We start from the raw sequence: 12,104 nt of genomic DNA on the forward strand, positions 1-12,104 counted from the left end.
CCTTGTGCTGGTACTGTTCACGCAGGGTCTATTGAAAGTGTTGAGATCTGTGTGCCGACAGGCTCTGTTGTTGCCTGGTCTCTGTGTGAATATGTCAGACTTCTGACTCTTGAGAATGGCTCTGGGTTTTCCATGCACAACGCATAAGCATTGGCATAAAAGGAACCAGTATTGGTGCTCGGATTCAGGGGAAGCTCCGTGGCTATTATATCTTTTATTTAGATTATTTATGCCTTCAGACCCTGCCCCTGTTGTGACTTGGTACTGTGAAGTGCATAAATTGTTGCATGCCTGTCACTTCCAAATGAAAAAGCCAAGCAGAGGTATGAATTGGTGTTTGTGTTCTGGATCAAGACTATAAGATACTCAGTTATTTTTTTATTTTCCCTTGTGGGGTTTGCAGAAGGATCATAATCACTTTATGTAGTTAACTCACATAAATATTGGAGATGTTAAATTGTTTAAAAGACTTGGAAATGATAATGAAACTTTTGATCTTAAACCTCTGTATTGTCTGTGCTTGGCCGCATGCTGATGTTTCTGATGGAAGACCACAAAAGATGGTCTGATTCATTCTAGACTCTGGGGGAATTCTTGACATAAAGCTGATTTGAGGATTGGTTGTGGGACTTTCTTTAAAGTTCATGTGTAAAGCCTTAGTCTTGCAACTTCATTATGTTTAATTAGATGCAGCAGCTGTCATGATAAAATTGTCTGTGTACGAAGGAGTCGGATCCAGTGGCCTGTAGCTTCCCTCTGTATTTATCCTTTAGGTACAAAGGACCTATTGTTGCTGCGGTCTGTGATCCTAAATCCATCCTAGCATCTGTTGAGGGCAAATGGCTCATCCAAGCAGTGGTGCTGTTGCTGGCTGCGTGTTCCTTCTTTAAAGAACAGACTGCTGCTTGTACATAGATATTCTGACAATGCTAATGAAGTACTAGAGAGTCTTTATAGTGAATGTTAATGTATTTCAACAGAACACCATAAACCCTCCTGCCACTTCTTAGCCTTGTCTGTGTTCAGAGTAAACCGTTCCTACAGCCTTCAGAGAAAGTAAGAACAAGTTTTTTGCATGAAAAACATCTGGGCTCCCTAAGTGTACAGGGCTTTGTTTAAGGGCAATATCCTGGAGCCTTTCAGGCTTAAGCTGCATAAGCTGCATTGCTTTATGTCTTGTCAGAATGTAGGGCTGTCCCTAGGTAATTTTAGATTTTTAAAAAATTGAATTTTAAAATTTTAAAAAGACTTCTGTCTCAGTTTTTTAACTTCTTCCTAACTTGAGACAGAATGATGCAGTTTGCTTGTTAGAAAAGAGTTGGGAGAAACTTTGGTGGAGGAAGATTTATTTTTTAAAAAAATATTATTTTATTTTTAAATTATTCTTTTAATATTGTTTTCCTCAGGGAAGAGTACTTGTTTGGTTTTACTGTTTCACTGAGCAGCTAATGTTAAATGTACAGAGCTGACCAGAGGTGGAGAATGCTGGAAGTCTGGTTGAAGTCTAGTCATTTGGGAACCAGGTCCATCAGAGATGCAGGGTCATGCATGCTTGCCACACCTGCATGAAACCTCCATGCTCTTCTGGCATGCAGAGTCTTACTGCTTTGCCTAAGATAAAGAACTGAATTACATAGCTATGATTGCTTCTCAGCTTTTCATGCAGATGCCTGCTATGCAGTTGTTATATCCTTACAGAAGACATATCAGACTTTGGTTAAGGAAACTGACATAGGTGTGTAATTTATTATGGCATCTTCTTCTGCACTAAAATAAACAAAAAAAGTTTTAATTTATATTCTAGAAATATCTTCATGTTTAATGTTAAGGAAGGTTTCATGCTATCTCACAAAAAGTCAAGCGTCCTGGCCACAAAACCAAAACTCAATAGGTTGGCTTTCTTGTGATCTCTTGGTGTATGCTGGTGGGGAGGGGGAAGTTTGTTCTGAAAATTCAACCTGCTTTGCTAAAACTGGAATTTCTGGATGACTCCCCAGATCTGGGTATTCAAAGTTTTCCTGCCCATGTGAGCCACCCCCTCTTTATTCAAAAGAGTCTCTAGCTTTCAGATTTCACTTCAAAATTATTCCTGGCCTCCACTCAAAGTACTTTTTCTCTCTTCAGAAAAACTTCCACAGAAGTTGTTATAAGGCTTTTTCATCTTACATGAGAGCGGCAAATACCTGGGCTCCTATTGCCTTGAGTAAACTTAAGAAATTTCAGTTGAGTATAGCTGATATAGTTATTGCTCCTTACATACTGAGGATTACTACAAAAAAAAATACAGTTCTACAAGCTGTTGCATTAAAGTTGACTAGTAGTTAGGGGTAACAATTGTGCTGTACAATTTTAAAGTAACAACCAGCTTTCTAGATTATTATATACAACTGTATTTACCCTCAGTGGTATTTCCCCTCTCACGGGAAGGTGAGCAAGGAACACAGACCAGCCTATTCAACTCTAATTTTACCTGTTGCAAATGCAGCAGTACCTAACTCTGCTTCATGGACTCGGAGGAATTCCAGTGGAACGTGACTTAATGTTCCCATGTATTTGCAATGAGGAAGCAGTGTTTAACACAATGAGATTTGAAATGGAATGCGTCCTTCAGTTTGCAGTCAGGTCTTTTTGAATTAACGTGGTATGCTGAGAAACTGGGTCGGTTAAATCCGTGCACTGAGCTTGCCTTGTCAGTCAAGCGGATGCCAATGAGGCCATCCCCTATTCATTTTTTGTGAACTGACAAGGCTGTTTTCTCTCTTGTTAGCAAACTGTACACTCTGCAGTGTGGAAGAGAATGCTCAGGCCTATTTTGCGGTGCTGCTGCTGCCGACTCTGAAATGCTAAGTGTTGGGCAGATAGTGCAGAAAGGATTCTGGCATGGGAGCAGGGGAGGAGCATGTGAATCGTACCAAAAGGCTTTCTTCAGTGTTGCGCTCTACATCTTTCCCACTCTCATAGGAATCATTCTCCTTCCCACAGAAAAGAAATTGCAGGTTCATCATTTGCCTTCTCATTTTAGCTTCTTGGAGATGCTTTAAATCATACACTGGGAAGGACTTTAACCTATGGTGTCTGAAGGCTGCATGGAAGCATTTATATTGTATCCCAATGTCTTACCCACTCTAGCAATTATTGTTTCTTTTCCTGTTACCCAGCCTGCAAAATAAGAGGAATTTTCTGGTGTTTTCCTCCTTGTGGGTTTAAAATTGCTTTCTTCTTTATAAACACTTCATGCTTCAGACAACTCCCCTTTGGAAGAGATCAGTGCCATGCTAACAAATCAATCCTAATTTGAAACAAAAAATACCAAACGAAAAAACCCACAACCAACCCAAAAACACCTGACCTGCAGTTTAGTGCAGCCTTTCCTTCATTAACTTGTTCCCTTCCAAAAGAAACATTCAAATTTGGGTGACAGCGTTCCAACTGGCAAGTCACCAGGCAAGCAGAACAGAATAGTCACCTTCTGTAATCCTTCCGGTGACAAATACACTCAAGAATGTAATTTTTCCTTCCATGCAACAGCATCACACCAGGAAATGTGGTGTTTTTCTGGGGATTATAATAGACCACATCCTTGTCTACAGTCCTGCTGTAGCCCATTGTTTGCAAGCCTGTAATTTGTTCATCTCTTTGTCTGCCTCTTGTCCATTCTCACCTCTCCAAGTATAACACCTGTACCTATTTCTCAGACCTACCAAGGTCTTTGAGTTCTAGCCCAGTCCTCCTAAACAGCTTTTTAGTTTCTTGACTGGAGCTGTGTGTGGACTTGTAAGTGCGCTCTGCCTTCTAGGGGTTGTGAGATTACTTAACTGCATTTTCTTATTCCCTCCTCCCCACCACACACATCCCCTTTCAAGCCCTTGGCCTGCCATGAAAAGGTCAGAATACATGTCCCTACAGTTGCCTCCAGCAAGATGAAGGTGCTGAGTCCAACTAGGAGGGAGGTCGTGCTTTGGCAATCTTGCCGCAGTGAATAGAATTGATCGTTGGCATGATATTCATGACATTGTTTCCTGCTTTGACAGAAATTATGGACAATTTAGGTGCACAATTTATCATTCAGTTGTCATTTTCACATGGCTCAGATTTGTTGTATACATGTCTATGTCATATGGGACATACCAAATACGTTACTAGATGAGGTCTGATCCATCAGGCAGGTTATTCTGTCAGAGAAGAAACAGAACTGGCTGCAAAGGCTGTGTTCTTGACATGGAATCGTGGAATATCTCAAGTTGGAAGGGACCCATAAGGATCATCAAGTCCACCTCCTTGCTCCTTGCCAGACTACTTTATGTGACTAAGATGTACATGTTAGTGTTTATAAGTACTAAAGAATAAAATAATAAACTGAACTAATATCTCTCCAGTTTCTTAGATTATTCAAGCTACTTACCCGCCCAGAGTTGTCCTTTCCCCTCCACAGTCTCAGAACCATTAGCTGTTAACTTCAGTAATTTGCGGAGGACAGAAATGCGGACACTGAAGTGTTAGCAGGCCAGCTCTGAGCTCTGGACCCTCTAGGGTTTTTCCCCTAATCAAAGTTGAAAATTTTCCCAAAAGAGTTTCCAGGAGCTGGGACTACAGTTAGCGCAATATCTTTCTTATTGTTGGGCCTGGAACCAACGAACACTAATGCATGGAAGTTAGAAGAATAGGGAGCAGTTTCAGTGCCCTTCTGATGCTGCCATGTGAAATTGCTTTTCCTATTACCAGATACCTAGTCACTACATGTCTACGAACAGGTATGGTTGCTAAGGTTGAAATGAGGTTACTTTGTCTATGCAGACGCATTGCAACTCAGGACAAAAAGCTTGTCTGTTACTCATTACAAGTACGATAGTAGTTACTGCTTGTGTGGTGGAAGAGAAGACCTGCAGAAGTGAGGATGCCAGCTTAATACTGCTGCTTTCTTAATAGTATTCTTAATACTACTGTTTTCTCTTGTTTGTTAAGACTGCCATATTCCTTTAGCACAAGCGTGTCCATGTGCTATACGGCAGTTTGCATGCATGTAAGAAACCTTAACAGGCCCGCATGGTGTTTTTCACAGTATATGCTGTGCAGGTGCAGCACTTAAAAAAACTCGTATCCCCTCTGCGCTATGTGGTTGCTCTGCTTGCCTGGGCTTTCCAGACATCCAGTGACTGAAGAAAGAAGGCATGCCTGTCTAGGTTTCTCCATTATCATAGCACTAATTGCCACCCCTAGCATTTGCACTTGTACACCTGCTATTTAAGACTCTGGTCTTTATCCCTCCTCTGAAAGAGGAAGAAAACATTCCTGAGCATTGTCTGAGGCATTTAGAGCTGCATAATGATAGTGATATGCAACATGTTAAGTACTGGTTTGTCTTGTGTGTATGGGTAAAAGTTGGTATTTACTGTCCTTTATCTTATGGATTCACTGGAAATAAATTGTATGGTATTTTAAATGACTTGCACAACTTTATGGTTTCACTGAACTATTTTATTATGCAATTGAACTTAAGGGCCATTGTATTTCATGCATCAGGATGCAAAATATCCATGGTGGCTTACTGTGTGTGAGGGCTGTGGGCTTTTTCCTGTTCTACCTGATGTTTTACAGTGGAGCATTTAAATATCAGAAGGTGGAAGGTCAACTTCAAAGATACCACATTGCCTGTAACCAGAGACAGATTCTGGACCAACAGGCTGTAGCTCAAGAGTCAGACTTTAGAGGGAATAAAACACCTGTGCATGCACAGTGTCCAACACACCTGGAATCTGTGTTTATGAGAGGAAGGGATTGAAGAGGCAGTTGTCTTCAGTTCCTGTCTAGGTCTTGGATCTTACACAGAGATGAGCTGGTTGGCGATGTGTTGCCTTCTTAAGAGACAATGTTTCCTGAATGTTTTTCAAATGGCACTTTAATTTTCCAAGTTAGGTACTGTATGGTGCACTCTGAAAGGCTGCAGTGTCCCATGGAGTGGTCTACTGCCTCAGCATTAGAAGAGATGTTCTCTTAACAAAAAAACAAACAAAAGTAAGAATAAATGCAGGACTTGAGGGCACTGCTAAGGCAAGGAAGATTCCATTCTAACTACTGTAACTTCTAGTGCAAGAACTTTCCATAGTGTTATGGTTATTTAAACTATATTGTGAAGTTCTTTTCAGTTCCATCTTGCATTTTACTTCCACTTTTTTGTCCCAGTTGGAAATGTAAGTAACGTGTTGCAGTCCACCCTGAACAGGCTGAAGTCATGGAATTAATGTTCAGTCATTCAGCATAGTAAGATCATCAGTTTCCGTTGTCTCTTGTAATTCATGGAGCTTTTTTTCCTTTTAATGCAAATGGCATTGCCTTTTCAACAGCATGGTTTTTTCCACTCTGGATCAAATTTGTTAGCAATTTTATGCATCCTAAGACAGGGGATGATGAAAACCTCATGTTTCATAATGTTTTTATACACACAAGCAAACCTTGTAAGGCCCTATTTGTCATTAATTGAAAGTATGTTAGTCTCAGATATAAAAGTATAATCATAAAGTATTACAGCATCAGCCTATTGAGAAGGAAGTTACATCTTCCTGTCTAGGATTTTTAGCATGCTATATGCATTTAAAAACTCTTATTTCATGTGTAACAGCCATGTACTCTACTCCCCTGTCCAAGCACCTGTGTTCTGAAACAATTAAAAACTGCTTTCTCTTTTGTTATGGATTTGATAGGGAACCTACAAATGACCTGTCTTGCCTACACAGGGTAAGCAGGACTTCACTTGAGAAAGTTGTATTAACTGTGTCTTGCTCTTCTTGTTGTTGATAGAAAAGGCTGAGTTGCTCCCTCGTTTCCTCCCCAACAATATCTTGAATTGGTTAGGACCTTGGGTCTTGATTTAATCGTCTTGATGCCGTGGGGAGTTTAGTGTGGTCTGAGCTGAATGCCAAACTTATGTTCTCTCAGCCTAACAGACATCAAGGTTTCTTCAGACCGTCTGAACCAGGGTTTCAAGTGGGTTAAGCTCTGTTTGCCTGCTTCACTGCCAGCTTCTCTGTGGCTAAAAGCTTGTGTGGAGTGCTTGTAGGACATCTATTTAGAAACACTGTTAAAACCATTATTCTCCTCTTGAAATCAAGGCTAAGGTTTGGAGACAAGAAGCAAGAGGACTTAATATGGCAGGAAGGAGACTCAAAGACAGTCATCAACCCATTGAAGTAACAACTGCGTGAGGCCCTGTCTCTTCTTGCTCTGCCTGTCCTGTGTCTGGCAGTGTGTCTGAGGGCACACCTGCAGGTCTTTCAGCCCTTTGAGAACACAGAAATTAACCTTTACCACATGCCCCAAGTGTCCTTGAAAGCTTTTGGGTAACTAAGCCGTCATGTTCCTGCATGCTTATGGCTTTAAATGGTCGAAGTGGAAAGCAGATGTTTTCATTTCTTGGTCTTCAATCATTCTTAAAAGACGTAGCAGGTGGTAGATGGCTTTAGCACTCAGTAGCTCATTATGTAGCTGATCCTTTAGGAAGGGAACTGAATCCAGAAGGGTCTTTTAGGGTTGAAGTGATACAGAGTATTCCCCTAGACTAGTTCACTTTTTTTTTTTAAACTGGCAAATAGCTGCTAAGAAGATAGAGTAACAGAGGAGCATACTATGACTGACTGGAATTCTGTGCTTAGCCGACATCCTGCAGGTTTTCTGGTAAGAAGTGGGAAGCACATCCTTTCCGCTTCTTTAGCTTGTAAAGTGATACTTACTTTACACCCACTGTGGTGTTTCGGGCAGAAGTACAAATAACTTGCACAATACAAAACTGTGGATTATGAGCATATGTTTTCTTGAAGGGGCTAGAAAGGGATTACAATATGATTAGGGATTTATTGTTGAGAGGAATTAAGCCACAGGAGCTTTTTAAGGTCACATCTTCAAATTGCAGTCTTGCTGTTCCTGAGAATTTGGTATCTGAGTTTCCTCTCCCTTGCTACACTGGAAACACTATTTGGGAAACCTTTGGTTCTTAAGACAGAGGAAGAAAGCCTTAAGCATACTTCATGCTTCATTATGAATCCCAAATGTTACAGCTGGGAAAAGGAGCTCTTGAGAAAGACTTTCTTGCTTGTTCTTTCCTGTTGCTTTTAGAGGATTTTTTTTTAAAAAAATCCTAATTTAAAGGACACTGCTTTAGAAATACAGCTTGAGAGTGACAGGGCACCTAAGCAGTCATCTTCTCTGGTTCAGTCCTGGGGTTCCATGACTGGGAAACTGCCTGCAGTCATCTTTCTATGGGAGGGTCCTCTGTCATCTAGGAGAGAGCAGGAGAAAGAAACAACTATAAAGGCTAAAAGACAGTTGATGCCTTTGTCTCACTAAAAAAGGAATGCAAAAATTACTTACATATTTGACTAAAACTAGCTGAGGCAAATTGTTTTATTCACAGTTCTGTGTTAACTGTAGCATTATTTTACCTGACATTTATCCTAGAGTTTGAATATACGTGATTAAGTAGATGGACACTGCTGCAGTGTCAAGGTTTCATAGTGAGCAATTCTATTCCTCTTCTGCCTCTTCCTCTCCTTTCTTTAACTGTGCCTCTGCACTGGGCACTGGTGCTGCAGCTTTAGCAGGCTCTCCTGGTCTGATAGCTCTGACTTTCTGTAAGGTGACATTTATAAAATGTTGGGAAAACGTCATGAAATCTTACCTGTGTGTAGCTTACCTGTTGTCTGGCCTTGTATTTACATGTCCACTTTTTCTTCTCTTTCCTTTAAAATACCAAGCTACAAATCTAACTTGGTAGTAGAACTATACTATGCAATCATCCCAGTTTTGTGGGTTTTTTTTAATTTGTTTTGGGGTAGTTGGGGTTTTTTGAGACCTAGTATAATATTGCGAGCAATGTAGTCTCCTGTAGTCAGAGCAGTTGGGGATAATCCTTTCCTGATTTCCCATTTTGCTGGTCCTTATGTGATTCCCTGCAAGTTTGGTTGCTGCTTCTGTCTTTAGATTAACTGCTAATTAGACTTTTTCTAGTCATTAACCACTCTTGCCTTCTGCATACAATACTAACCTCTGTTTTGCAGTCTACTTCTGCCATGGTAGTAAATCTGGTTATGATGTTTCTTCACTAACAGCAATAATGAACTCTTGCCCTGTAGTATCATTCAGTACCTATAACTGCTGGTTTTATGTGCTGAGCAGATTTTTATGAGGGGAAGAATGACTGTTTATCGGGTTAACGCTGATTGCTTTGGAAGAATAATCTGCAGCCTTTTGCCTTTTAAACCTCAGATTAGTTCCAGCTCTAACATAAATGGAAGTTAAATTATAAGTCTTAAATTTAATTTAGTCATTAGGGCCTTTCGTAATCCAAGGGATGGCCTGCAGGAAGCTATGCTGCACACTTGCAGGAGGCCTTATTCCAAGGGGTTTTTACACCTGGAAACACTCAACTCTAAAATGCCCTCTCATTTAACCAGAAGATCAGTCCAATCCTGTGTTGAGTAGGAGAACCTGCAGAACAATCTGGATAAGACAGCAAAGTCAGTGCCCCAATTAAGTTTGCTGGAGTGATAACACAAATCTAATTAGGGTTTAAGTGTGTATATTATAGAGGTTACAGTAGTGCATCAAAGCGTGGAGACTGTATTGTACATAAAGTACACCGAGAAATAGCCTTCAATAAGTCTTAAACAATACTTTTTGTTTTTCTCCTTAGATCAATGTTCGAGTTGTTACTATGGATGCAGAGCTGGAGTTTGCCATCCAGCCAAACACTACAGGCAAACAGCTGTTTGACCAGGTCAGTGAAGGGTTGGTATGGGCTCTTGTTGCTTAAGCTTGGAGTACATTTCAGACTATAGTGTTTTCTTAAGACTGGATTCCAAAACTACCTTTCTTTCTTCACTCCACCTCCTAATCAAAGGGCCCTACTCCAAACTAAGTTCTCTAAATTCCATCACAGTAAAAGAAGAAAAACAAAAATCCTTGCAGGTATGTTACGTTCCAATGAAACCTGTCTTCCTAGCAATGCTGGATGATGAAGTGTCATGAGGTATCTAAGACATCTAGACAGCATAGGTGGTGTGTAAAAATGCACCTCTTGCTTTGAAATACAGCGTAGCTCTTACTTCTTAAATTCTAAAGTTGAAATGTTGTCTCTCTACACAAAACTCTCCAGAATCAGGTCTTCAGATGGCTGACGAAGGTGTAGGCATAGCTGCATTCATTCAGAAGCTGAGTTGGAGGTAGCCACTTGCCACGGGTGTTTGACTTTGCCAAACTACTGGAAAACCAGAAAAGTTTGTGATCTCCATGCAGCAACTATAACAACACGCCTTGTAAGAAGCCACTGTGCAGCAGGATGGAGCAGAGACTTGTCCAGCCTGCCTCCTGGGGTTCCAAGGGAAGTGGAGGACATGAGTAGCCAAGATTCTCCTCCTTTACTGTTATTCTTCCTGCTATTGTGTTAACAATATACAGGTCTGTTTGGAGATGGACCTACAAAGGTCAGGTAAAGACAACTAAAATAAACAAAGAGCACTTTGTAAAACTTTATTATTCTTTTCTTAAGTAGCTTGCTCTTAAAAACTGAAGTAAGGCCTAGATTTCAGCAGTAAAATTTAACTTAACTCTTCTGGAATATATTTTTTAAAAAAATGCTTCTAGATATTCCTGCTGGAACCCTGAAAACTAAGACTTTTGATCTATGTTGACTTCATTTACATATATTAAGCTGTTTACGAAGTGTTACAGCAATTCCTTTGCACTTCTCCCCTTGTCCCCTGCTAGCCTTCACAGCAAAGGGTGGTTGACCTTTAATTCAAGTAGGCAGAACTAGCTGAACAATGTTCATTCCTGGTAAGTTTTTGTTGGTGCAATTTCTCATTTCAGTGAGTTAGCTAAACTTGGTAGGCCTTATGGCAACTGTGCAGATTTCCAGTGAAAAGTTCTTTAAAAAAATCTCCCAAAACCAAACCAAAACTAACCAAACCCCAAACAAATGAAAAAAATATTTAGTGGGTTCTTGGAGGGAGTGAAAGGACAAAATTATAATCACTGCAGAACTTCACAGTACAAAATAGAGTACTACAAATTGTGTTTCGCATTAAATGTAACTTTAATTCCTTTTGGTTATTACTGATGTGGGATAAACATCAAGTATTCATTCATTGACTGGAAATATGGTGAAGTGCATAGGAAACCTACATTTTTATGGAACCAGCATTTAGTGTTTGACCTTCCATTCACTGCTGACCACCCTTGCATCAGGGTAACTTCCTCCCCCAGCCCCTACCATGTTAATCTGAAACAGAGAACTCTGGTTTCATCTCTGAGGGTACAAAAATCCAAATAACTAAAAGCCAGGTTTTTAAAAGCAATGCCTTAGATCAGGCAGTGTAAGTACATCCTGTGTTCCTTATGACAAAGATTCAGTAAGGACACCACCCACCCACCCACCCTGCCCATATATTCACTAATGTTTACTTTGTTAAGAGTTGGGCTCATCTCTGTGGCTGAAGAGAAACTACTTTCTTGACCTCCAGCTGAGAAGCGCACAGTCCCGAGAGCGTGGAAAAAGGCAGGATGCTTCAGATCCAAGATACTTCTAGCTTGCTATCTAGGTAGTTCTGGACTTCTGAGGGCTGCTTCTTGCAGCACTTATTGCACTATTGGGCTAGACTATCACCTCATAAAGATTTGCTCCTTACATCCTATGGCTGTGATTGGAAATTCTTATCCATAGTCCATGCCTTGTGGGAGTGTGCATCCACACATCAAGGGAAGGCTGAGGCAGAAGTGTGCAACACAAAATCAAGGAAGGTGAAGGCTGTATGTTTAGCTGCAAGCTGTTCTGGCATCCTCTTGTCACTTCTGCTGTGTAAGCCTTTTACTAGGCCCTTATCTTGGATGGAGTTTATGCTCAGATAAAGCCTATGGAGAGAACAGGTTTTCGCAGGTATGGGGAGTGGCCCAGACTGAACTGCAGAACCACTGTGGGGAGGAAAGGCCGTTGAAACAAGCTATTTTTAAAAGCCACGAGACAATTTCTTGGCCTGGCTGTCAGCTATCAAAAGTACTCTGACACTGCTCTTGTGCTTTAGGCTTTGCTAGTGTAAGTGTATCCTGCACGTAAGGTG

The 12,104-nt window shown here is 40.7% G+C and overlaps 2 protein-coding genes and 1 long non-coding RNA gene across 4 annotated transcripts in view; all 3 read left to right on the top strand.

Annotated features, from left to right (window-relative positions):
* Positions 1-12,104, top strand: part of SERAC1 (serine active site containing 1) — a 379,919-nt gene that overhangs the window by 39,290 nt on the left and 328,525 nt on the right. The gene's annotated exons all lie outside the window — the stretch shown is intronic.
* The window catches only part of EZR (ezrin), a 37,267-nt gene that overhangs the window by 8,342 nt on the left and 16,821 nt on the right, over positions 1-12,104 (top strand). Inside the window, exon 2 of one of the 2 annotated variants that reach the window (XM_075748305.1) lies at positions 9,683-9,766. In XM_075748305.1, coding sequence (XP_075604420.1) covers positions 9,683-9,766 — 84 coding nt within the window. Of the gene's footprint in view, positions 1-9,682; positions 9,767-12,104 lie in introns of those variants that run through there. The other variant, XM_010305218.2, reaches the window with a different exon arrangement.
* On the top strand, positions 9,777-10,614 carry LOC142601011 (uncharacterized). Its single transcript, XR_012834565.1, has 2 exons — positions 9,777-10,018; positions 10,145-10,614. It is a non-coding gene; the product is annotated as an uncharacterized LOC142601011 (long non-coding RNA).

This window comes from Balearica regulorum, chromosome 3, assembly GCF_011004875.1.
Source record: "Balearica regulorum gibbericeps isolate bBalReg1 chromosome 3, bBalReg1.pri, whole genome shotgun sequence".
Taxonomy (NCBI): Eukaryota; Metazoa; Chordata; class Aves; order Gruiformes; family Gruidae; genus Balearica; species Balearica regulorum.